Source organism: Molossus molossus, unplaced genomic scaffold (assembly GCF_014108415.1).
Source record: "Molossus molossus isolate mMolMol1 unplaced genomic scaffold, mMolMol1.p scaffold_m16_p_24, whole genome shotgun sequence".
Classification (NCBI taxonomy): Eukaryota; Metazoa; Chordata; class Mammalia; order Chiroptera; family Molossidae; genus Molossus; species Molossus molossus.
Genome location: NW_023425360.1, coordinates 2,425,378 through 2,450,533, shown reverse-complemented (window position 1 = coordinate 2,450,533; position 25,156 = coordinate 2,425,378). Strand labels below are relative to the sequence as shown.

At 50.2% G+C, this 25,156-nt stretch overlaps 1 protein-coding gene across 5 annotated transcripts; it reads left to right on the top strand.

The window, feature by feature from the left end:
• Positions 1-1,526: 1,526 nt before the first annotated feature.
• On the top strand, positions 1,527-24,942 carry TM6SF1 (transmembrane 6 superfamily member 1). Of its 5 annotated transcripts, XM_036277900.1 has the most exons (10): positions 1,527-1,635; positions 6,550-6,653; positions 8,520-8,617; positions 10,557-10,660; positions 12,583-12,665; positions 13,400-13,521; positions 15,644-15,748; positions 17,521-17,613; positions 17,786-17,905; positions 24,517-24,942. In XM_036277900.1, exons 1-10 carry the CDS (start codon positions 1,544-1,546, stop codon positions 24,706-24,708), a joined length of 1,113 nt encoding a protein of 370 aa, XP_036133793.1. In that variant the 5' UTR covers positions 1,527-1,543; the 3' UTR covers positions 24,709-24,942. The 5 variants fall into 5 exon arrangements, with proteins under 5 accessions (XP_036133793.1, XP_036133794.1, XP_036133796.1 ...); XM_036277901.1 differs by lacking the exon at positions 17,786-17,905; XM_036277903.1 differs by lacking the exons at positions 1,527-1,635; positions 6,550-6,653; positions 10,557-10,660 and having other exon boundaries at positions 8,519-8,617.
• Positions 24,943-25,156: the final 214 nt, after the last annotated feature.

The following is a 25,156-nucleotide window of genomic DNA, read 5'->3' as shown; positions in this document are numbered from 1 at the left end:
CCAAAACCAAACTCATCTCCAACCCCTTCCTCCCAACTTTCTCCTCTTACAATCCTCTCCAGACCTTTCATATCTGTCCTCTCCTCTTCCCTCTCATTGCCATAGCTTTGGTGCAGGTCCTCATTATCTCAGTTGTTGTAGTCTCCTAATTGGTTTTCCTGCCTCCTGTCTCTCCTTTTTTTAAACCACAGTCCACACCAGCTGCCAGGTGCTTTAAAGATGCTACTCGGATCATATCAGCCTCTAATCCCGCTCATAAGTCTTTCAGCTCATTTTCCTCACAGTCTCTTCAACTGACTGGCAGTTGTAAGGACATGTGTCTCCCTGTTTTGTTGTTGTTGTTTTTATTTTATTTTATTTTGAGAGAGAGGGAGGGAGAGGGAAAGAGAGAAACATCGATGAAAGAAGCATCAACATTGATTAGCTCCCTTCTGCATGCCTCCTACTGGGGATCGAGCCCACACCCCAGGCATGTACCCTGGCCAGGAATCAAACCAGTGACCTCTTCATGCATAGGTCCACGCTCAACCACTGAGCCACTAGCTGGGCTCCCTGGGTTGTCTTGAGCTGTTCTCCATCTGAAACTCATTTCCCTTCTCTTTCCCAACCAGTGAACCAATCCAGGCTCAGTCTCAGGGGGCTTTCTGAGACCTCCTCCCCAACATGGTCAAGCAGCCAGGGGGATACTTGGCACTCATTATTCTCTATAACCAGTAGGCATCTGTTTGACGACATCCTGTGTGCAGAGCCGTGTCTTCGGGTCCTGGTACCCTGCAGGTCTGGCGGGAGGGCCACCTGGGGTAGACATGAATGGAGCTTGAGTCTTTTGAGTCATGGCATTCCTCCGAGTGTCCGTTTCAATCCGAAAAATGGGAATTGCAGGCGACGGCAGAGTTAGTGGTGCAGGGTAAGCACTTGGACAGAGACTCCACCCTCACCTGGACCTGGGTCATCCCCATTTGACAGAGAAAGGAAAAGACACAGAGACCAGAGACATTAAGTAACTTGACAGAGGTCAACCGCTGAATGAGCACTCGGGGTTTAAACCGGGATCCCCACTCCACGCAAGGAGTGTGCTCGCTGCCCGCTGACGGCTGCTCCGTGGAGAGGTTCCGAGGTTGCAGGGTCCTCTGTCCCTTCTTGACTCTGGGTGAGGGTTCCGCACGCGGATGCTCTCAGGGGCCCTGCCAGCGCTGACACCCCCCAGCCCCCAGTTCTGGCTCCACCCTCTGCTGGCCCGCACTTCAACCGCCGGCGCCCGGGCTGTGCCGCTGCCTTCCGGCGGAGCGCGCGGCTGGGCACCTGTCCCCCAGGGGGGCGCTGTCGCAGCCCCGTGCGGCGGCCCTGAGCTGGAGGCCTGCGAGGGCGCCGCCTGGGTGCGCACGGAGCCCTGCGCACCGGCACCGCGGGACGGCGACGGGGGCGCTGTGATCGTGCCGGCGGGCGCGCGGGGCAGCTCGCGGGGCAGCGCGGGGCGCGGCGGCTGGGCACGGGCGCTGCCGGAAGCAGGGGCGGGGCGCGGGCGGGCGGCGTGCAGGCGGCGATGAGTGCCTCTGCGGCCACCGGGGTCTTCGTGCTGTCCCTCTCGGCCATTCCGGTCACCTATGTCTTCAATCACCTGGCGGCCCAGCAACAGTGAGTAGGAGGAGCGCAGGGGTGGGGTGCGGGGCTGGGCGCCGAGGGGCGCAGGAGCCCCGGAACTTTTCGGTTGGGGCTGAGCCGCCACCGCAGGGTCGTGGGTCGCTGGCTCAAGGCTCGCACCGGGCGCGGAGGCGGGTGGGGAGGGGTGGCACCCGAGGGGTCCTTGCCCCGGCTGGCATCCTTGGCATTTGGCGCGGTTCTGGGCCAAGTGCTGAGTACCTGCTCGGGGCTGGCGCTGTGCCAGGCTCCCGGGTTGCAGGGGTCAATAAGGCAATGCCCCTGCCCTTGAGGAGTCCCGAGGAGGCGGTAGGGCACCCACAGCTGTGTGCGGTGCCTGTTCGCTGTGCCCCTGCCTTGTTCCGTTCGCATTTCACGGGAATGTTACCATGTATGGACACACACATACTGATCCTCTCTTATTAATTTTAGAAACTGTTCAGAATGACAAGCAGAAAGAGCCTTGAACCAGGGGCAAAGCCATGGGGTCTAGGCCTGCCTTTGGCACTGACCCCGGTGGCCTGGCCTCAGTTGCTGGTCTGCCCAGTGGCCTGTACTTGCATCCTATTGTCAGGATCCAGGGAGACGGGGTGGGATGGGGAGCAGGGAGGCAGGGAGGGCTGTGCCTGTGCTGCTAAGGGAATGGGTGGGGCTGAAGGTGGCTGCACATGGGCATGGTTCAGAGCCCTGCCCCTCGGTCCTCAGGGAGCGATCCCTGGCTAAGGAACCCAGCACCCGCAGCTACAGGCCTGTCTGGAAGTGGGAGCGATGCCAGGCTTCGTGCCTGCTGATGTTTCCAGCTGCGGGAGGAGGAAGTAACCTGTTATGTTACCCACAGCAGTTGGTGCTAAGGAAATTACATCAGACTACAGGCTGCAAACCCCTCCAGACTTTCAGACTGTGGAGAAGTCGGCCCACAGGGCCATGACTTCCTCCTCTGTTGCTGTTGGGGCCACTTGCTGCCTCCCGTATCCAGATGGCATCCATCCATCCCGAACTCTCCCTAGGCACAGGCAGTGACTGCCCTTGGCCTGACCCGGTCTTGGAGCACATCTCCTGGAGCAAGCAACTCTGCGCAGTGAATGTCACGTGTCTGAATATAGTGCACGGGGGACCCTACAATCCTAAAATGACCTCTAAAGCAATTCAACAAATACTTATTGAGTATCTACTGTATACTTGGCACTGTTCTAAGTGTTGGGGATATAACAAACCAGAAAAGACTGGGGAAGCATGTGCTGAGACAGATATCCACAAATAAAATGGGGCAACACGACAGAGTGACCGGGAAGGGAACTGGTAGTCAGGGAAGGCTTCTTGGAGGAGGTGAACCTTCAACTGCAGGAGGTGGCCATGGGAACATCCAGGTAGGGGGACAGGGAGCAGTGCAGAGGGACGTGGATAGTGGTGAGGATGTTTTGCCGGGAGAGTAGCTCAGCTTACTGGAGGATTGTGTGGTGAGGAGAGCATTTCAGGATGACCCTGAGGTTTTGGCCTCAGCCACGGGAGGACGGTAATGGCATTTACTGAGTACATATATCATTTGGCACACTGCTGAGTCCTGCAGTTACGAATAATCGGTTCCATCCATTCTTCCTACCCTCCTACAGTGGCCTTGGACCTCTTCTTTCTCTCCTCTCTCCTTCCCACTGTCCCCTTCCCCATAAGTCCTGGGGCTGGGCTAGCAATCTGTTCCCTCCCTCCAGTTCACCCTGGCCCTGGCCCTCTCGGAACCTGACCATGGCAGAGTGTCCCTTCGAGCCGCCCCAGTGAGCTGCCCCACCAGCCCAGCCCGTCATGCTAGCGCTTCAGCCACACTGGACGTTTCTGTGACCCTTGGACACTCCTTAACTGTCCTGCTTCTTTTCCGCTGCTCATGATGGTCTCCCTTCCTCCCTGTCTCTGACTGTGGGAGACACATCTGGACTTTATGACCTGGAGCAAAATACCACTTCTTACTTTTCCAGACACTCCCTCCAAGCAGATGTGATCTCTCCTCCTCCAAGCCCCCCTGCCCCCACCCGACTGTGCCTCAGAATTTTCCTTCCTGGCCAGAGCTCACCTTCGTGTTGTCCTGGCTTGCACAGGGCCTTGTGCATAGGAGGCATTCAGTTAAGTTGAAATTAGTTGAAGCTAATTCCTTCTCACCAGACCTTTTACGAAAGCCTGACAAACAGAAAAAGCAGATTAGGTTAAGGAGTTAGGAAAGGGACGGGATCTCTCTCTCGGTCTCTCTCTCATACACACACGCGCACACACACTGCTCATATTCACCCATATACGTTTCCTCTAAGCAGGTGCCTGTTCTTGGAAGGGCATCAGTGACCTCTGCCCCGTCCCCATCCCCCATTCCAAGACCAACAACGTTTTCCCCTTGGGTCAGTCAAAGCCCTTCCCCTTGCCCCTCCCCCTCTAGTCCTTGCTGGACCCATTTCTCCCTGTTCTGAGCAGGGCCTGCGTGTGGCTGTCACCGGGAGACACAGATCGGCTGCTGCCCCAGTTTCTCTTCATCTTTGCTCCTCCTCTAGAGGTGAGAGCGGAGAGGATGCTGTGAACCAGTTTGCACTGCCCTCCATGCCTCAGAAGAGCCCAGCTGCGAGATGGTGCCGCTCTCAGCTGAGGTCTTCTGTAGGAGCAGGGATAGGGGTTGTCTCCTGGCCACCTCCTGCCTCAGGTTGTCATTAATATGCCTGTCGGCTTACATAGCACACCTAACCATTGCCCTCTTCGGGGATGCTTCAGCTCAGCATCACATTCCTGACCTGCATCAGCTTCCTGTTCCATCCTCTCCTCCGTCGACTCATTCCTACAGGAGGAGCCTGGAGCACCCACTTATGTGCACCACTAGAAACTGGCTATTTCAGTCTCTTACCTGGACACCACGGTCATACTCATTCTTATCATAAAAATGTGTCATCCTTCTATTCATCCATCCATCATCCATCAATTATCCATCCTTTCATCCACCATCCATCCATCCACCTCTGCCATCCATCCATTCATCCACATCTACCATCCATTCACCCACCATTCATTCATCCACATCCACCATCCATCCATCCATCATCTGTCATCCACCATCCACCTATTCATCCCCCACCCATTTTCCATCATCCATCCAATACCCATCCACAAAGCCATCCATCCATTCACCCACCATCCATCCATCCATTCATCCATCGTTTACCATCCATCATTCACCCATCCATGTGTCCATCTACCATCCATCCATTCATTCCTCCACCCATTCTCCATCATCCATCCACTATCCACCATCTGTCATCTATCCATCCATCCACCATCCATCCATCCATCCATCCATCCATCCATCCATCCATCATTCATCTCTCTTTCTCTCCTCCTGTCCCTCTCCTTCTCTCCCTCATCCATCTATAAATTCTTTACACCTTAACAGAGGTCCTCTGGCAGACTTTCAGCATCATACTCATCCAGGTAATTTAAAAAATTTGAATATTCCTATACCCGACCCCTGAAGTACTCTGATTCTGCAAGTCTAGTTAGTATAGCTGACATCCAGAGCCCACGCCTCTCTTCTCTGTGTGCTGGGGAGGTGGCTTTCCTGCACCTGTGGCCAATCTCCTTGGGGCCCATCTCCCTGCAGGTTGGATGGATCACTTTCCAACTGTGACATAGGGGGGCAGACTTCTGAGTGGTGCCTGGCTCGCATCCCAGCTACAGGTGCATGGAGTGAACGTCAGCATGAGTATGTCCCCCAGTTTCTAGTAGGTGCTGGTGGGCTGTGGAACGTGTGAGTGAGAAGAGTACTTTTCTGAAGTCCCAGGGCTATATGGTGAATGCTATCCAAAGTCCACATGTCGAGCTGGGGTGGTGTGGCGGGGTCTCAGCTGACAAGTGGTGCTTTCGGCTGCTCTCAAGGGCTGTTCAGGAGGCTCTGGTGTGGCAGGCCATCGGAGTGGGTCAGGTTGTGCTTCATGTAGAACGGGGAGCCTGCTGGTCCTAGAGATGTCAGAGGGAGAGGCCCTCTGTGGGACTAGAGGTGACCTCCAGGGTGGGAGAGCTCAGAGTCCATTGAGATAGGTCCCTCGATGTATACAGGGACCTTTCCTGTTCATCCACAGTGCCTGTCACATAGGGGTGCAGAATATATTTTCTTCCTCAATATGGTTTTAAACTAATAAACAGACTATAAAATAGGTGCCACGGCATTCCTAAGGTCACACAGTTAGGCAGTGGCAGACTAGTTACTGGAACTCAGGTCTCTTGACTGCTAAGCCCACCAAGCCTCATGGCCTCCTGCTACCTACTGAGGAAGGGCCTTGGCCCCTGTTCTGCTTGGTGCCATACCCCTTCCCAGGAGAAGGTGCAGGGGCTGTGCCCAGCCTTCCCTCGCCTTGGCTTTCTGGGCGTGGGGTGGATGCTGGCCAGCTGGCCCTGGGTGGGGGTGGCTGGCTTCATTCTGGCCTCAGGTCTGGCCACGACTCTTCCCCTGCTTGGACCAGCCTTGTCCTCTGGTACCTTGGAGTATTCACATGGCCTTTGGCTCTTCTTCCTCACCCCCCTGGAAGGTGTGCGTAACGGTGACTCCAGCGTGTTTGCTGGAGCGCAGTCTGAGGGTTTCTAGCTGGCACTGAGGGAGATGGCCTGGCAGCCCCTGGGCAATGGGTTGGAGAAGCAGAGGCAGCAGCCACTCAGACACATCACCTGTGCAGGGTGTGGGCTGACAAGAGAATGAGGACCTGGCGGCTCTGGTCCCCAAAAGTCACAGGGGGAGGCCCAGAAGGGCCGCAGTGCGTGAATGTCATTCACTCTATGGGGCTGGAGCTGCAGGCAGAGGCAGAGCTGGAAGCCACTGACACAATAGCTAGGAAGTTCCAGGCACCAACGTGTTTATTTTGATAAGTGACCTCCTCCTTGTTCTGGTCCTTGCAGCTTCTGGACAATTGTAGGGGTTGCTGCCCTCATCCTGCTCCTGGTGGCCCTGTTGGCTCGAATCCTCGTCAAAAGAAAACCACCCCGGGACCCACTGTTCTATGGTACGTCTGTCCCCACAGCAGGGAAACTGCCGTGTCCACTGACTAGCTCAGCAGGGCGGCCTCCATCACTTTTCCTCCCTGGCTGCGAATTTGCTGAACCCAGGGGTAAAGTGGCAGGAAGAGGAGGCGTGTTTCAGGATGACATGGCCCTTCCTCCAAGCTAGCGCCTCCCCAGGGCTGAGGACCCCACCCTTTTCCAGCTGGAAGCCCGGAATGAGCTGGTACCGAGTCCAGGTTGGAGGCCAGAGTATGATGGGGACTGGGGTTGAGGAGTGGAGGGTGTCCTTCTGCCAGGATCCCAGCCTTGTGGTCACGAACGGCAGGGTTTCCTTCATATTTTACGGCCAAAGAATATCCGTTTTACATAGTATATGATATAAACACACACACACACACACACACACACACACACACGGTCCGTTCCTCTGTTGATGGAGATTTAGACTGTTTCCTTGTCTTGGCCATAAATGTTTATTGTCTTTGCTCGTGAGTCTGCAGGTCGGTTGGGGTTGCCCTGCTCCAGGCCGTAGGACTCAGGGTGTCCCGTGCGTCCCCCGCTCCTGGACCAGCAGCTCCCCAGGGTTTGCCTTTACATGGCAGCGGCAGCGGCCCCGGAGGGAGCCCGGGGAAAAAAGCGGTGTCTCTTAAGGCCTCGGCTTGGCGCTGGCCATTGTCACTTTCACACACATTCCACTCACCAGAGCAAATTATGTGACTGAGCTCACCCTCAACCATACGGGAACACTCTCTGCCTCAAGATGGGGGGGACAGGAATTGTAACGCCTTTCGCCCGGTTTGCATGTATGAAACTCTTAGCTGCGCTCATCTCTCTCCTGACTCCTGAGAGTTGAGCACCCTTGTCCCTACATTCTTAGCTCTCTGTCCTTGTCCTCTCTGACCCGGCATCTGACACTTCTGTCAGTAGAAGAGTCGACTGATCACGTGTTGACGCTTCCTTTCCCGGAGACACACACTGGCTGATCACCGCGGATAGCGAATCTGCCAGTGGGGTTGAGGCAGGGGAGGCGGGGTCCGCAGGCAGGGCACCTCCTCCTCTCTCCTCTGCTTGTCCTTTCGCATTTCTATCTTCACCGTCAGATTTCTCCACTGTCCGTGCCCATCACATAGGTTAGGATGCCAGTTTATTTTGACTTGGAAAATGTGGCTTTATCGATCAACTGCATTCGATCACTTGCTGTTTAGAAAGTGTTTTTCCTTGGCGCTTTATTGCTGACAGTTTTAAGCCCGGTCAGGAGATTCTCACCACCCTAGGAAGAAGCTGTGAGATGCTGTGGCTTTTCCCTCTTGAACATCCAATTGTACCACTCGTATCTTTCTCTTAAAATCACTGGCCCTTCTCCTTAAGGCCACTGTCCCTTGCACATAGCTCCTGTCCGTCTCTAGGAGCTCCGGTGTGGTGCAGGGCAAACATGCCAGACACACGGTGAGTTGGCCTGTTTGGTAATCGTTGAGATGAATGATTTCTTCCGAGTCATTGTTCTAAACCTGGTGGTGACCTCTTTGCTTTGGCCACTGACTACAGGTTTTGTCCAGGTGGGGTGCAGGGGTGGCCCTGGGCAGCCGCTTGTAGGGGGTGGAGGCTGGGACAGAGTTGGTGGGTGAGTCTGTCATTCTTACCTCCAGCGGTTGTCCCCTCTGTGAACGTATGTGGGCAGTGATGTCGGATCCACGACACAGGCGGGGGTCCCGCCCAGTGTGCAGGAGGAATATTCTGTGGATCCGTGCTGACAGTGTCCACGGGTCCTCCTGGAAAACATTAAGAACAGTCCGTTATTACTGGACAATGCCAGCTCGCAGCCATGGTCTCCCGAGCCGCTCCGGGTAAACCACTGCTCTCTGCCCTAGTGTACGCAGTGTTTGGATTTACCGGCGTGGTGAACCTCATCATCGGACTGGAGCAGGACGGAGTCATCGACGGGTTCATGACGCATTACCTGAGAGAGGTATGGCACCGTTTCGCGAGCATGAGCCTTACGCCCGAGGGCCAGCCACCTGAGCCACTTCGCTCAGACGAAACCCTTTCACTTGGTGTGAGCAGGTACGACACACAGCGTGTCCTTTACTGCCGTGGCCAGAGGCCGTTCATTCCCATGGAGAGTGAGGATTAGGTCACAGGACACAGTTCCCTCCAAAGTGTACACTTCATAACACCCTCCTCACACCTGACCCTCACAACCTTCCCTCCTTAACATGTGTTTAATATAGATGAGGTACTTTAAGTGAATCGAGGATTTGTGCAATATTATTAAAACACTACTACATCCGAAAGCCCAAGCCAGTCTTCATGTGTAAAGGACCCAACACTGGGGCGTTTAATGAAGCTGTCTGGTTGCGATGACCGCCGCTCCCATCACAGCACCTGGCACCTGACAGAGTTATTCTAGTTTCTTATTTTACGGTGTGATGAATCCAGCCCCAGAAAGGTTAAGTCACTTACTCAAGGTCACACAGGAAATGAGGAGCCAAGCTGGAAGTAGAGTCTTCACCTGTGTTTCGAATAAAGGGGGGATTTATATGTAAGCTAAGGGAGTTTGGATTTTATCTTATGTGCGAGGGAAGGTGTTAAGAATTTATCCTCTGGGAAGGAAGGCACTCAAGGGAAGGGTCAGTACCATGCGCGGGGACCCCAGTCAGGAGGCTCTGAGTGGCTGGAAGGAGGACTTGGGGATGAGCTGGGGACGATGGGGAGAGTAAGGTCCAAGACGACATCCTGCTCTGGGAAGAAAGCTGGTTATTCAACCTGGGAGGAGCCAGAGGAAGAATCAGTTCCGCAGACACTGGCTGAAATGGACTTGGGGTCCTACGCCCTGCTTCCTCCCTCCATGGCTGCTGTGGCAGAGAGATGGCCTTGTCCCAGTGCAGGGACAGAGATTCACACTCAGCACCAAGTCCACAAAGGCAGGGGCAGTCAGGGGAGTCCTCATCGTGTGAGTGACACTGCTCTAGTATTTTTTTAAAATGGTGCTCTGGCCGGTGTGGCTCAGTTGGTTGCAGCATTGCCCCATGCACCAAAAGGTTGCGGGTTCAATTCCCAGTCGGGGCACATATCCAGGTTATAGGTTAGGTCCCTGGTCAGGGTGTGTGCGGGAGGCAACTGATCGATGTTTTTCTCTCCCTTTCTCAAAAAAAAAAAAAAAAAAAAAAAATCAATAAAAATAAACTTTAAAAATGACAACGGCAGTGGACAGTAAGCATTTTTTTAAATCCTTACCCAAGAATATGTTTTTTATTGGTCTTTAGAGAGAGAAACAGTGATGTGCGGAACGTTGATCGGTTGCCTTCTGTGTGTGCCCGGAATGGGGATAGAGCCCGAAAACCTTTCGGTGTACGAGATGACGCTCCAACCCAGCCACCCGGCCAGGGCAACAGTTAGAACTTTCTAGGGAGGTGGAAGGCCTTTCACGGAGAAGGAACAGTTTGGGCAAAAGCTTGGAGATGGGAAATAGCCTTTGTCTCGCCACCGCCAACCTGGAACAGAGGTTTGCAGGGATGATGCTGAGTTCATCTGGGGGCCTGGGTTTCAGGTGGTGGAGGGACATCCCAGCAGATGTCCCAGCTAGCAGGGCTTTGCAACTGAGAGGAATGTCCCCAAGGAAGACACTGAGGTCCATCTGAGTCCAGTTGGTACCTCCAAGTCTGGGAGGAGACGAGCTTGCTCAGGAGAAGGTAGGGAGAGAAGGCCGAGGGTTTGGGCAGCTCCAGGGTCAAGTTATCATTTCACCTTCCCACCAATTTTGTAATTGTATACGATGAAGAGTAGTTTCCTTTTAGCAGACTAACACCAATCAATTCTGTTTTGTCTTCCTTGCAGTACAGGTCTGGTGTTCTGGGTCGGTGTTTGGGTCCTATGTAAAGTGGACTTCCTCTTAATGCTTCCCTTAGGGTGAACCGTATCTGAACACTGCACATGGGCACATGGTCTGCTACTGGGATGGCTCTGCTCATTATCTGATGTATCTGGTGATGGTGGCAGCCATAGCATGGGAGTAAGTCACTTCGCCTGGTGTGTGTGCCTCTGCCACCTTAGCAACCGATAAGCGGGTATGTAAGGAAAACACAGAGGCAAGTACACAAACAGGTGCCCACGGACAGGAAGATGGCTCCATGGTCCTGGCCGGTGTGGCTCAGTGATTGGAGTGTTGGCCCACGCACTAAAGGGTCGAGGGTTCGATTACCGGTCAAGGGTACATACCTGGGTTGCAGGTTCAATCCCTGGCCCTGGTTGGGGCATGTATGGGAGGCAAACATGCACTGTGTCTCTTTCACATCAATGTTTCTCTCTCTCTCCCTTTTCCCTTTCTCCCCTTCCACTCTCTGTAAAAAAAAAAATCAATGGAAAGAATACCCTTGAGCCCTGGCCAGTTTGGCTCAGCGGTTGAGCGTCGGCCTGCGGACCAGAGAGTCCCAGGTTCGGTTCCTGCTAGGAGCACGTACCACCAAAAAAACCCCCAAAAACCCTCGAGTGAGGATTAACAACAACGAGAAAGAGTGTTGATGGAGACGAGCTAGACTTAGCCCTACTTCCTGTGCAAGGCCCTTGGCACATGTCCCTCTGGGTCAGCTTTGATGACTGCTCGGGCAGACCCCTTAACTTCCTGATTATGTTCTCGTATGAGAACAGCCTTTTTCAGGAATGCAAGACCAGCACATTCTAATTCAAAGCTTCAATCTCACGTCAGTTCAAAACTCCCTTTCCCCCATTCAGGTGTAGTCCTGAGGCTTAGGAGCCTTTTGCCCTGTGATTCCCTCTCAAACCAGTCTGTGCTGGCTTCTCTGGGTATGTCCATGGGGTTAAAAGGAAGAGGGGCAGGGTCTTCAGTGACATGTGTTGTCTCCTGGGTATTGGTACCCTGCATTGTGAAATGCCAGGTCTGTGTTGTGGGGCACACAGGTGGGTTCTCTGGAGACCCCTACCACAGAAAGCTTTGCATTGCTGCAGTCACTGCCCTGCCTGCTTCTGTCTGCTGGGGTCTCTGTGGCCCAGGACAGCTCAAGTCCAGAGGCCTCTGCAGACCTCCCCATGGCTCCAGGTTAGAGAAAGCCATGCATTCTTGGCTTGCCTCATCCAAGGCTGAAATGCAACTGGACCAAATACATGCCCTGCGCTTCCTATCCCTCCGGTCGTGAACTCAGGACAGCTCCAGCTAAACTGTTGGACTTTTCCAGGCACCAGCCTCCCTGTTCATGAATGTTCCCAAACTCTAGGGAACATGTCAGGTATTCCCGAGAAGGCCTGGGCTCCGCCTGGATGCTGTCAGGAGTGGGCTGGGGTTTCTGCAGCTCTGTTAGCACCCACTGGGAAAGAAGGTTCTTGCCTGTCCTGTTGCTGACAGTCCCAGTCACTGTGAACGGGCCTCTAGGGACCTAAGGGTTTGGCTTGGGGGGCGAGGGGAACAGGGCAGAGAGCATACTGTTTAGAAAGGAACCACTCTGTTCCCTTCTGAGACTCGTTTTGAATGTCTGGGCCCCTTATGGAGGCGGGTTATGGGGATACCAGGTGAAAGATCTTTGTTGTCAACATCACCTTTTAAGAGTAGGGGTATATGTCACTTACAAACTTCACCTTTGGGGCTATGGGCAAAATTCTGTGAGGCCAGGGAAAGTCCACTTAACCTCCCGTTACTCATACTTACAATGATTTAAGAAATGGACCCGGTTTCCATTCTCTTTTTGAGCCTCCCTTCAGTGCTGACCATGCCGTAGGGTACAGGTCAGCGCAGCAAGTTCCTGTTCAGGACCCAGAGAGGGTCCCAGAGCATGTCAACCGTGGCAAAGAAGTGCGACCACCAGGGTTTCTTGTGTTTGTTACTCTCCAGTAGGTTTCGATTCATGTACTTTACGGGTTAAAGACAACATTGTGGGCCAGCTTTTGCAAATAGTATCCTAAGCCAAGATTTTTTCCTTACAGGGAAAGTTACAGAAACATTGGCCTATACTGGGTCGGATCTATTATGATGAGCATGGTTGTTTTTGTGCCAGGAAACATTGTAGGTAAGAAACTGTATCTTAAAATTCCTTCTCTGAAACAATGGGGATTGTTTTTAAATACAGAAACTATTTTGGATGTCATAGAACCAAGAAATTCCGAGCTCACCAAAAAGCTGTTTTGCAGAATTATTCCTTTTTTCCTCCTTTATCTTACCTTAAGGAATGCTTTTGAGCAATTTTCAGAAGTGAACATTGAACAACTAGGCGATTTAGTATCAGTGATTCCTGATTTTTAGAGGGCTCTAGAGGGGGTAAGCATTGTGTCTGTGGCTGCATTCAGTGTGCAAACACTTCGTACAACTTTTGTAATAGACAGGATGGGGCAAAAGTAGGTTTGCAGTTGTATGTGAAACAGAGTTTATTCTCGTATTATTATTTATTAATTACTGTATTATTTTCCATATGAATAACTGTAAACCAACTTTTCTCCCCACCCTGTATATAACTCTGACACACTATGGGAACTCCATAAATAGCCTTGAAAATTAAGACTCTTTAAAGCTAATGTAAATGAGGTTACTTATGCATGTGAGAAGTAGGGATATTCTAATAAACATACCTTAGAAATACCGTAGATAGGACATGCCTATTAAATACTGAGCAGTTTTCAGTTGATCTGGGTTTTTTGTTAAAAATACTGTCTGATGACTTGAGATGGGAGCGGTATCCTAGATGTTACTTGTGTTTATATTTGCTTTTGGTAAACTTCTGACTTTCTCCTTCTCTCTTTTGAATAGGGAAGTACGGAACACGCATTTGCCCTGCTTTTTTCTTAAGCATACCATACACTTGTCTTCCTGTCTGGGCTGGTTTCAGAATCTATAATCAGCCACCAGAAATTTATCATTATCCCTCCAAGGTGATTTTTATTAAGTTAAATGTAACCTATCTTCGCACTCACAGGGCTGACTCCCATCCACTGGCTACTGAACCATGCCCCCCTGTGGACTGCAGCCCTGGGGACATCATTAAGTGTGACTGTCGATTCTGCGGTGTGGGTTCATGTCTAGCTTCTGGTGGCCAAGACTGTCTGTCTAAACACGTCTGCTTCCGGTGCCAGTGGCCACCTGGGCTTGTCCCCTTAGATTCTGCATGTGTGTGGAGTGTATGTTTTGTCTGAGGCTGTCAATGGCCTGGAGTCGGGGCCCCTGGACACCCCTTTCAGAGATACCTGTGCACTTACTGCCCCCTTGGGAGGCTGGAGAGGTACTGCATCCAAGGTGGCACACACAGCCATAGGGTCTGATTACCAGGAGATCCAGGCACACGGACCGGGCTACAGGATGCCTTCTGAGACAGCTAGGTGGTCAAGGTGAAACAGTGCTGGCCGGGCAGGTACTCTGTTAGGGTTTTCGTTTCTAAGCTGGTGACTGAGTTTCTCTTCCTTTGATAGATCCTGAATCAAGATCCTTTAAGCAAAGCTGATATGTGAAAATACACATTACTCCAGATAATCAGAACATGATTATTTGTTTTACAAAAAGATTTACGATAGAATTCATTAGAATGCATTTCAACTGACAAACATTTCATCTGTTCACGTTTATTTTATTTATTTATTTTTTTTATCCTCACCCGAGGACATTTTTCCATTTTTTGTACAGACAGAGTGGGAGGGAGAGAGAGGAAGAGAGAGAGAGGGAAACATCGATGTGAAAGGGACACATCGAGTGGCTGCCACCCGCATGACCAACCAGGGCCGGGGACAAACTGCAACCGAGGTACGTGCCCTTAGCGGGAACCGAACCCGGGTCTCTCCGGACCACAGGCGGACGCTCTAACCGCTGAGCCAAACCGGCCAGGGCTCATCTGTTCACGTTTAGACACCCTGCCAGGTAAACTGACGTTGGCACACTGACAGCTGGTACCCCTCATGTCCTTTTGAGGAATGGGGTGGTTGTTAAAAAGAAGCAAACAGTAACTACAGCCTTGGCCCTCACGCAGCTGCTCCTGAAGGCTCCATGCCAGTGTTTCACGGCATAAGACACAGAACTATTGTTATTTTTAAAAAATGTTGAAACACAGAGATGGCCGATGGGGATAAGTGGACACTGTCTTGCAGTGCTGACAGGAACATAAATTCAGAATTGCTCTGCAAAGCAATTTGGCTGCGTTCTCAACCTTAACAAATTGAACCCTTTGACCCAGTCATTCCCCTTCTGGGTCCCGATGCTAAGAAAATCAGCAAGATGTTGTCAAAGATTTATGTGCAAAGTTGCTCATCACCACCTTGGGTGTAACAGTGAAAATGCCTAAATGCCCAGCAATGGGAGAATAGCTCAAATATGGTGCTTCCACATGATATTAAGTTTTAGAAGAATCTGTACTCATGTGGGAAAGTGCTTATAATATGGGTAGATACTGAGTGTTGAACAAATACTTGCTCGGCCGGTGTGGCTCAATGGTTGAGCGTTGACCCATGCACCGAGAGGTCGCTGGTTCGATACCTGGTCAGGGCGCATGCCCAGGTTGTAGGTCCAGTCTCTGGCGGGGGGCATGCAGGAGGCAGCCAATCGATGTTCTCTCTCATTGATGTTTCTATCTCTCTCTTTCCCTTCCTCTCTCTATAAAAATCAATAAAGAAAAAAATAAAAAATTGTTTATATATTAAGTCCTAATTTTGTGAAAAATAAAGCAACTATTAGTAGTAGGGTGGCAGGTTTATAATTTAGTTTTAAAATGAGTATGCCTTATATGTATAATCGCACACACACAAAAAAGCCATTTTAAGAAAAAATATGGACGCAGAGCCAGAAGGGCCCTCCAAGATCACGGGGCCCAATCTGCTGGTTTCACAGATGAGGAAACCGAGACTTGGAGAGGAAAATGATTTTCCTAAAGTTACACGGCTGGCTTACGATATGAACTGTGAATCTTCAGAACTCTCTCCCCACCCATCACCACGGCACTTCTGATTCCGTCGAGCTCAGATTCTTCTTCGGCCCTCTGGGCCTGCTCATTAGTTACAAACTCTGTTTTAGGTTGTTCAAGAAGTCCAAGCAAAGGACCTGCTGAGAAGGCCATTTGACCTCATGCTGGTCGTGTGTCTCCTCCTGGCAACTGGATTTAGCCTGTTTAGAGGCTTGGTAAGCATAACAGATCAAAGTAACACACACAGCAGACTTCCTAGCACACTAACAAAATATTCCTCCCATTAGATCCTGCAGGGCTGAACTTGCCCGACTGCTCTCCTCCCAGGATCAACCCCAAACCTCCCCTCCTAAAGGGGTGGGTCCACTGTGGGCTGCTTCATGGCACCTCCTTCAGGTCCTTAGATCAAACTCTCCCCAGAAGTATCTTCCCTCCCTTATTTTAGGGCACCTGAAAAATTAACCATCAGTCTCATTCTTTTGGTTCCTTTGATGTTTCTGATTTAAATGTCTTGGGAGAAAGGGTGATGATTTAAAGATTGCAATGAAACTGTGTCCTGGGACATTCACGTATTCTCAGGAGTAGGGCAGAGGGGTTGAGGAAGGAGCTAGAATTCTCGCCACTTAAGTAGCTGGGTGGCCATGTGACCTTGGGAAAATTACTTAACCTCTTTGACCCTTGGTTCCTTCCTGCATAAAATAACAGAAGCTAACTTACAGTATGGTTTTGAAGATTAAATAACAAACATCAGATGTATAGAGGGTCTTACACATAGTAGGTGCTCGGTAAATGGCTGGTGTTATTTTTATTGATCAGTGATCCTTTACAGGATCAACCAGTTTCATGGTTTATTCTTCGCAACCAGAATTGTGTGGTAAATTAGATTCAGTGTCCATGGCAGTAATGAACCGTTCTGAGCCTTGTGGCCTTTGCACAGCCGTTGGGGCGCAGAGTGGCAAGTGTGAGCTGATGTGGCCGACTCACTGTTTAGGGGTCGGCTGGCTGGGTTCAGGGTCAGAAGCTGTGTTAAGATGTGGATGGTCGCCGACTTCCTGGAGAAGAGCTGACTAATAGGAGGCTGCAGGACGGGGAGTAAAGGAGAAATCTGGGTCCCCGTCTTCGCTCAGACCACAGAGCAGGGAAACCGTCCTTTCGCTAGTTTGCTGTGGTACCCGAAGTGCAAAGGACAGCCATAAAAATCAGCTCCACCTGTCATCTTACACAGCTGCACCCACTTCCCAGTGCACATGAGAATGTGTGCATGTGGGTTGTATGCGGGCTGGGTAGGTGGGGCTTTTAGGCTGGGACCCCTTTGACCAACTCTGCCACTGGCCTGTGTTTACGTGTGTTATCTAGGTGGGACATCTATGTCCAAGGACATGAAGTATGATGCCTGGGGGAGGTGACTGAAGGGGGACCCAGGAATGTGTCAAACAGACACTTGGCCTCTTCTGTGACTTTGAGTCTACTCTGTGACTAAACCTGCTCCGCTCTCAAAGTGGATGCGGGAGGTGGCTTCAGACGAGAGGACCCTGCTCTCAAATCCTTGTCCCTGCCCCCAAGGCCATGCACTCTCCGAGGCACTGGACAGAGGAGGAACCCGGCTAAGCAGAGATGAGCGTGGTGCGGAGAGGCACTGTTCTCCCTGCAGGGAACAGCCAGCTGGCTCTTCCGGGAGAGGTGAAGCTGGTGATCTAAATCAGGCTGCGCTCTGCCGAGCAGAACTCAGACCCCTAGCCTGACCGCTCGAACGGTACCCCAGGGCAGAGCCTTAGCTCCAGTTCCTGCTCCAGTTCACCTGCTCCATCTCCTCACCGTGCATCTGCACCGTGTTTCTCCTCCCCTTCTACCGAGGGGATTCTGCAACACACAGCGTTTGTTACACAGCCAAGCAGCTTGTGACCAAACCTGGCCCGTTGAGCCTCGTCAGCAAACAGGAGAGCCAGCTGTGACTGCATCTTGATAATGAATTCATTTTTATTCTCAGATCGCCTTGGATTGCCCAGCTGAGCTCTGCCGATTTTACATGCAATTTCAAGAGCCGTACCTAAAGGATCCTGCCGCTTATCCTAAAATCCAGGTCAGGTAGTTACGAAGCCCAAGGTTTTCCTAACAGTCATCTCCTCTAAGAATGGGAAAATGTGGCTCCACAGAGGACACGGGAATTAACATGTTCACCTCTGACGTGAATGTCTCGTGCTCTCCTTCGGGCCAGCTTGGCTGCTGATTTGCTGTCTCTCTGCTCAATACAGATGCTGGTGTATCTGTTCTATTCTGTCCCTTATTTTGTGGTGGCGCTATATGGATTGGTGGTGCCTGGATGCTCCTGGATGGCTGACGTAACTCTGATCCACGCAGGAGGTCTAGCTCAGGTACGAAGAATAAGCTCCACTATGAAGGTTTGCCGGGGTTTTGCCTGTCATGTTTGAGTACCTGCAAAACATCTCTGCTTGGCGTTTCAGGGCAGGACATCATGGGACCTGTCCCCTTTTGTTTTCTAGTTCTTTAAAAGACATTTCTGCATACCTACTTTATTTAAATCTCATAGGTTATACCGATGAGGCCCCGGCCAGGTTACATGATTTGTCCAATGGCACGTCCCGTAGCCAGCAGGTGGCACCGCTGTTAACAGTACCATTTCCCAGTCTCTCAACACCACCATGGCTACTAAAGAGAATTGAGAGCCGTTAACTGTCTAAGTTTAAGATTTCAGAATTCCACAACACTGTGCTAGACAGAACCAGGGGAACCCGTTTTAAAATGTTCTGCTCCTGAAAAGCAGAACCTGCCATTCCATTCCTCCCCCTGCTACTTAGCCCTGCTCCTGGGCTCGAGCAGGTATTCAGTGGGTGCTTCCGCACTGAACTGAAAATTAAATGAGCTGTGGCATGACTTTATCCCACAACATGCCTTTTTGCACACGAACCACCAGCAGAACAAATAGCTCTTATTAACAAGGAAGAAAACGTAGTAATTTGTACCTGTTGTTTTTTCACTGTAAATCAAAGAACTAAATGAACTTACCTTTTAAAATTATTATCTTCATCTTGCTCTTTTCAAGCAGGCTGAAGAATGAGGTTCCTCCAGAAACTCTTGGGCATATCCAGTTAATTATAATCATGGCAGAGTAACTATGATGGCAAAAAGATACTAGAATTTACAGGGCTGAAAAGTGACTATACTATGGGTTCATACACTGGGCTGTATCCTTCTAGTCTAAGGTCTTTTGCAGGAGCTACACTCTTGGGATAATTCTTTACACTTCCTATTCCCTCCCCTGTTCCATCTGGCCCACCACTAGGTCTGGTTAGGTCTCAGAGTAATTCTTGAATCCACCACCTTCTTACAGCTCCGTTGCCACTACGCTGGTCTGAGCTCCCATGACCTCACTTCCTGTTTCCCTTACCCATCTGTGCTCTGCTGGAGTAGCGAGCACTCAGTAGCTTAACACAATCAAGTGTTACTTCTTTCTTGCACAAAGATCATGTGGCATCTTTCAAGAACCGGGCCTGGCACCGACCCGACTGCAAGGGAGGCAGATACATGTGGCCTTCCAGGGTGATGAACATAGAGCATTATACCTGCAAGTTTTTAAGAAGCCTTAGACATGAGAAAGCTGAGGCTGGGGACAGCTTGTTACTTGCCTCAGGTTACTAAGTAACAGACTCCGGATAGGAAATCCTGTCTGACCCCAAAGCCCACATTCTTCCCCAACTGCCTCTCTTCTTGCAAACAGCCAGCATTGGGAGCATGCAGTGCTAGACTCTGCACGTGGCACGGAGTGGCGTTGAACTCCGGGGCTTGGGAGGCAGTGACCTGAGCTGGGCTGTGGGCTGCCTTGGACTGAGCACTCAGGGCGGGCTGTGCAGCAGGTGGAGGACACAGGGCCTCCCACTCTTACGGGGCCTTTAGAGGATTGGATTGCTCAGAGGTCCACAGCTCTGTGTTACCCATGTGCTCTGCCGCTGGGCTTCCTCTTCAAGCCACATGCTGGGTTGGCCCTACACCGGGCCGATGCAGGAGCACTGAGTGTCATCAGCTAAAAGCCTGGTAAGAGTGAAGCCAGGTATTGGACCTGGTGAAGTCTCAGAAGACAACTGCCAAGGCCTAGTCACGTGGACCAGGTCAGCACTCAGGAGGCCTGGGAAGGCCATAGCTTGGGGCAAACAGGTGCTTGATCCTATCCCAGTAAAACGAAGCCAACTGCACCTGCTGGTGAGGCTGGGCTTGCAGATGGGCACCTGACTCCAGCCCGGTGGTTCTGGGAGGGGCTGTGTGGGCAGCAGAACGAATGGCAGGAGCAGTGGCCGCTTCACCAGACCCCAGGCCTCGCAGGAATCCTCGGGCTTGTCCATCACCCAAGCTGAGAAGGTAGCCTGAGCCTGCGGACTAGACCCTGTAGTCAGAAGGCTGTTTCTCCCGCCCCAGTAAAATCGTGTCACCTGAGAATTTTGTCCCTGACATTCCCACAGCTCTTGGCTGGGCTTTAGTATCTGTCTCCTGGGAGTGTTTAGCCTAAAACTAAGGAAAAGTTACAAATTATACTGCAGCAGAACCGCTACGATGAGAATGCTGAATCCCAGTCCCACGACTTGTCTTCTACCCAGCGAATGCTTCTCATGAAACGAATTCTCACCTTGGGAGGGTGTCTGACACATTCCTCAGGGAAAGTACACTCCATCACCTCGACTAGCACCCCTAGCTTGCTAAAACTGCCATTCCTGTTAGAAGCTTTATGCATTCATGACCCCACAAACTTTATCAAAAGCTGCATTTACTGAAAGACTCAGTGCATTCCCAAGAGTCAATGTGACTTAATTAAAAAAAAAAAAAAAAGGTGAAAACCTCTAGATCACTACATGTCAATAGAAAACGTTACTGGGTCCCCGACTTCAGTCCATGTAGGAGTCTAACAAATCTACTGCCTTCAGAAACCAAAAAATCAATCAGAAAGCAAATCCAATACAATGCAATTTAACCAGAACACATTTTACACTGAAATTCTACTGGAGACTATTCATAACCCACGTCTTCTCATATAAAATCCCTACCACAGGATTCATGTTGCAAGTCTAATTTGAAAAGTATTGCAGGCTCTCTAGAGCCACTCATTAGCATTTTCTGTCAACTGAAGGCTTTTTCTGCTAAAATATCACTGGAAATCAAACGATAAAACCAGAACCAATATAGTCAAAATGGCTAAGAGCATGAGCTCGTGAGGCAGACTGGTTCACTCAGTGACTATTACTCCAGCGCTTGGGTCAGGTCCCTCTTCTGTAGGTAGGGTAGGAACAGTACCTTCCCCTACAGCTGCTGGGAGGGTTATGAGCCAGTGCCGGCAGCCATGGGCCTCTCTGCTATTGTTTCTGTTGCCAGAGTCCCAGGAAGTCCGGAGGGGAAATGCCTTGTTACTCAGGTTCATTTATTAACCTGTAGCTATGTATATTGTATACACATATACAGTAAATGGAAGCAGGGGCAGATCCATCCTATCCCCTGGCTGTGCAGGTCCCAGGCACTTCCTGACAAGGTCTGCAGGCTGCTCTGGATAATCTGATGGTAAAGAGCTGGCTCTCCTGGGTGTAAAATACCTGAGAGTAAGGGTTTGGGAAGAACATGGATAATTGGGATACTAATGCAAATCCCATTTAAATCATGTGCTTCGTCACCAAACATCCTCATTGTAAGTCGATTTTGGGTTTAATGTCTCTACGTGTTTATTATCCTTTAATGGAGAAGGACAGTCTTGAAATTGTCAAAAGGTCACCGAGGGGAACTAAAAACAAAGAGCCTCGATTTTCAGCAGAGTATGGATCCTGAACAGGGACGTCCGCTGGGTTTTGTATCTGTATCTGTGTGAGACCTCATGTGTTTGGCTTGGCCCTAAGCTCTTCACAAAGATCAACTCACTGAGCCCACATGACAACCCTAGGAGGCTGGGTCTGCCATTATGACTTTTCCAGAGGAGGAAGCCAAAGGGGTTACATACCTAGCGCAAGGTCCGCCGGGACTGGACGCTCTGTCTGCTTCCAGATCCAGTGTTCTCAACCACTAGCCTATGCTGCTCAGAAAACCCTCTAAGATGGTAACATGGTTCTGGGTTAGCTACTTACTGTATCGCCCAAAGAGCCCGGCTATCGTCCCAGTGTCCACGTTGGTTTCTGCCTGTATTTCCGTGGACACACGAAACTTCCAGTTCTCCTTTCTGGAACCAAGAATGTGGTTTCGTCACCCCTTCCAGGTTGTCTTCATAAATAAGAGAAAACAGCTATAGAAACATTTAACTTTTCTTTGCCTTTATTGCCTCTATCCCAATCATCCATTATAAAACAATAAAATAAAAAATATATCTCAATTAAATGTAAAGTGAAAAAATGACTTAGAAGGAAGCAGAAGGCATTTGTTAGGCGCTCAACCTCACTTCACTGAATTTTGGAGCAATGTCTAGAATCCATCGCTTGTGCCGATGACCCTGGGCCACCTGTCAGTTGCAAGCAGAGTTCACTGGTCTGTGACCCCAGCCTTGTGCTCGGGCTGAGCTCTCAGGCTCCATGGTGAGGAGGAAGGCACCACCCAGGAGACACTGCAGCCCCTTCTCGGATACGTGCTGGGGAAGCAAACCCTCCTCAGGCAAGACTGAGGTTTTCTGAAACTTCAGAACCCTGTGCACTGGACTCTGTGTGCTGGGAAGAAGGTATGGCTGGGGTGCTCACTCAGCCGAGGTACGGCCACCATGAACACACCAATACTATGCCCTGGCTGGTTTGGCTCAGCGGTTAGAGCGGCGGCCCACGGACCAAAGAGTCGCAGGTTGGATTTTGGTCAAGGGCCCGTACCTCGGCTGTGGTTAGGTCCCAGCCCCAGTTGGGGTCGTGCGGGAGGCAACCAATTGATGTGTCTCTCTCCCTCTCTATCTGAAGATAAATGGAAAAATATCCTCAGGTGAGGATAAACAACCAAACTATACAGTGCTGGAAACTGCACAACACTGGCCTTCCACATCCTCTCAGGTACAGGCATCTCTTGACTAGAGAGATCCCAGTACGTGCCCCCCCCCCCATTATTCTGAAGAAAAGGGCCCACTAAAACAGGTATGAAAGCAAGAGAAATGCTGTGTGGAGGCTTCATGTATTTTGACAGCCACGAGACCACAACTAGAATGTTTATTGAGCTCCAACAATACGACAGGTGCCACACAACACGAGACACAGTACCTGCCCGGTGGGCTTACAATCTAATCTAAAGCGACTGTTTTCACTGCTGTGAGGGTGCTGCTGGTGACAATGAGGTATTAGCTGCACCGTGTGTGCAGGAGAAGAGCCTACGGCTGTACAGGCATGATGGCTCCTCTTATCCATTCTCTCCAAGTATGGTTTGCATGTCCCCAAACTGGGTGATTTCTGTGATGTGTACAGTACAAGTGTCTATGAAGATGAGACACCAAACCCACATTTCTGAAAATCAGGGTTTGAATCTGGCCTCTAGTACAGAAGACAAAATTTGGTTATACATTCAGTTATTTAAAATAGGCCCTGGGAAAAATGGCGCTGGGGAGCCAAGCTCCTGTTGGGTGTCCTGGACCGTCCACAGGAGCAGCCTCTCAAATGCCCTTTGCTCTCAGGGTCTTTTTTCTTCGTAGCCCAGCGGAGAAATGCTGAGCATCTGCTGGGTTTTGTCTGGGCGTCTGCCCCTGGGCAGGTGTGTTTGAGGGCAGAGCCCTTTCAGGGCCTGGGTCACACAACACAGGTGTCCCCGGCAACACCTATCTCCAGAGAGCAGCAAAACGGCACCAGATCCCCAGAATGTATCAGTAATTTGTGAAAACGTAGCCTGTTGTAGCATCTGTCACTGACACGAATCCATACACATACTGCTTAAGGAAGCTTGTCCTTTTCTTGTAAATAAAGTCAAGTGCTCAGCAACACCTTTATCTGTTACCACTTAGCAGATGAATGGATTTCATACGGAAGGAAATGTAAGATAAACATGTGTTTAAAGCAAATTAGTTTCTTGTTACGTCTGTACCTTCTTTAGATGATAACATCTTTTGTCTCTTCGCTTTGATCCTGATGAATAATTCACCACTTATTACACTTAGATTCCCAATTCTTTATTCATATACATCTTGAATTTCAGTAAGATATGAAAATGCAGACTCCAGGATTGCATTTTGTAAAGTCTTCTCACAGAAGCCTTTCTAATACAGTGTTTCCCTGTTCTTATGAAAATATCAAAAGACGAGCAACGGGCACACTCCGACGTGTGTTCTGAACAGGCAGAGGTACAAACAGGAAGCGCGTGCCTTTCCACTCTGTACGACCGGATCGGGAAAGGCTGCCTGCGTACACAGGTGCCATTTTACAGAGAGCGGCTGTAGCCCTACCCCACCCGTGCTGGTGACCACCTCATCTGACAAAACAACACTTGGCATTTTTTAAGTTGCACAAGAAACAGATACATGAACAAGCAAGCAAAAATACATAATTAAGGGCTTTGAGCTTTTGCTCCTGGTGGTAGATGAGACTGATAAATGAAACTGAGGTCCCCAGAGCTTCTTTTTAAACAGAGTTATGCTAAAGATAGTTTAGCTTTCTCAATTCCATACTTTCTTCGTTTTTGTGAGAATGCATTTTGAGAGCCACATCTGAGTCTCTTTATAGGATCTTCAGAATGCAAATCAGAAAAAACAAAACTGAGATTGTATTCAGACTTTTCTGTTACAATGAACGACTCATGCTTGCTACGGGGCACTGGGTGGGTCATAAAACAGCGGGTATGATGAGGCCACTCTAAGGAAGGCATACTTTATTTGAACAGTTATGTAAAGACTGGCCCTAAATTCAATGAAACATTCGAGACGATGGATGGTTTGAAAGCACTAGTCTTTTAGGGCAAAGAAACATGGTCTAAATCAGTGAGAACTCATCACTCATCCACCTGAATACAAAATTCATGCTTATCCCCCTTTTTTTTAATGCAACAGGCTCAGTTTTCTCACATCGGTGCTTCTCTTCACGCCAGAACTGCTTACATCTACAGAGTCCCCGAAGAGGCGAAGACCCTCTTTCTAGTGTTCAACATAGCGTATGGGGCTCTCCCGCAGCTCCTGGCCTACCGCTGCATCTACCAACCCGAGTTCTTCATGAAAACAAAGGCAGACGAGAAAGTGGAATGAAAACATGACTTCACACTGCTCTTCCCCAGGTCGCGGACTTCGGATGCTCATCCCATTCCACTCCCTTCCCGCACATGAACACTCCGCACTGTACCTGCGAGCTGTAGCTCTGTATATGGGACTGTATAGGTAACTTTTATTTTTTTGAAGGAAAGATGAAGTTGTTAAGAGAAACAGTTTGTTTAAAGAAATATACGCAGTTTTTTCGTGAATAAACTTGACCGTCTATCTCAATATTCTGTTTGCAAATATTAAATACGTATAAGCGTGAACAATTACAATTTGGCTCCTACAATGGTGAGCACGGAAACAAAACTATTCAAAAGTGAATATGGTGTATGCATATTAAAAATTCAAAACAGCAAATAGAGATTGGAGAAATATTTTTGCATATAAGATATCTATGCTTCATTATCAACATCAATATAAAAGGCAAATTATCAGAGTA

Coding starts and splice junctions, on each gene's coding strand:
- TM6SF1 (XM_036277900.1), top strand. CDS start 1,544: ATGAGTGCCTCTGCGGCCACCGGGGTCTTCGTGCTGTCCCTCTCGGCC. Junction 6,654..8,519: donor CCGGGACCCACTGTTCTATG/GTACGTCTGTCC, acceptor TCTCTGCCCTAG/TGTACGCAGTGTTTGGATTT. Junction 17,906..24,516: donor ACGCAGGAGGTCTAGCTCAG/GTACGAAGAATA, acceptor TTAATGCAACAG/GCTCAGTTTTCTCACATCGG.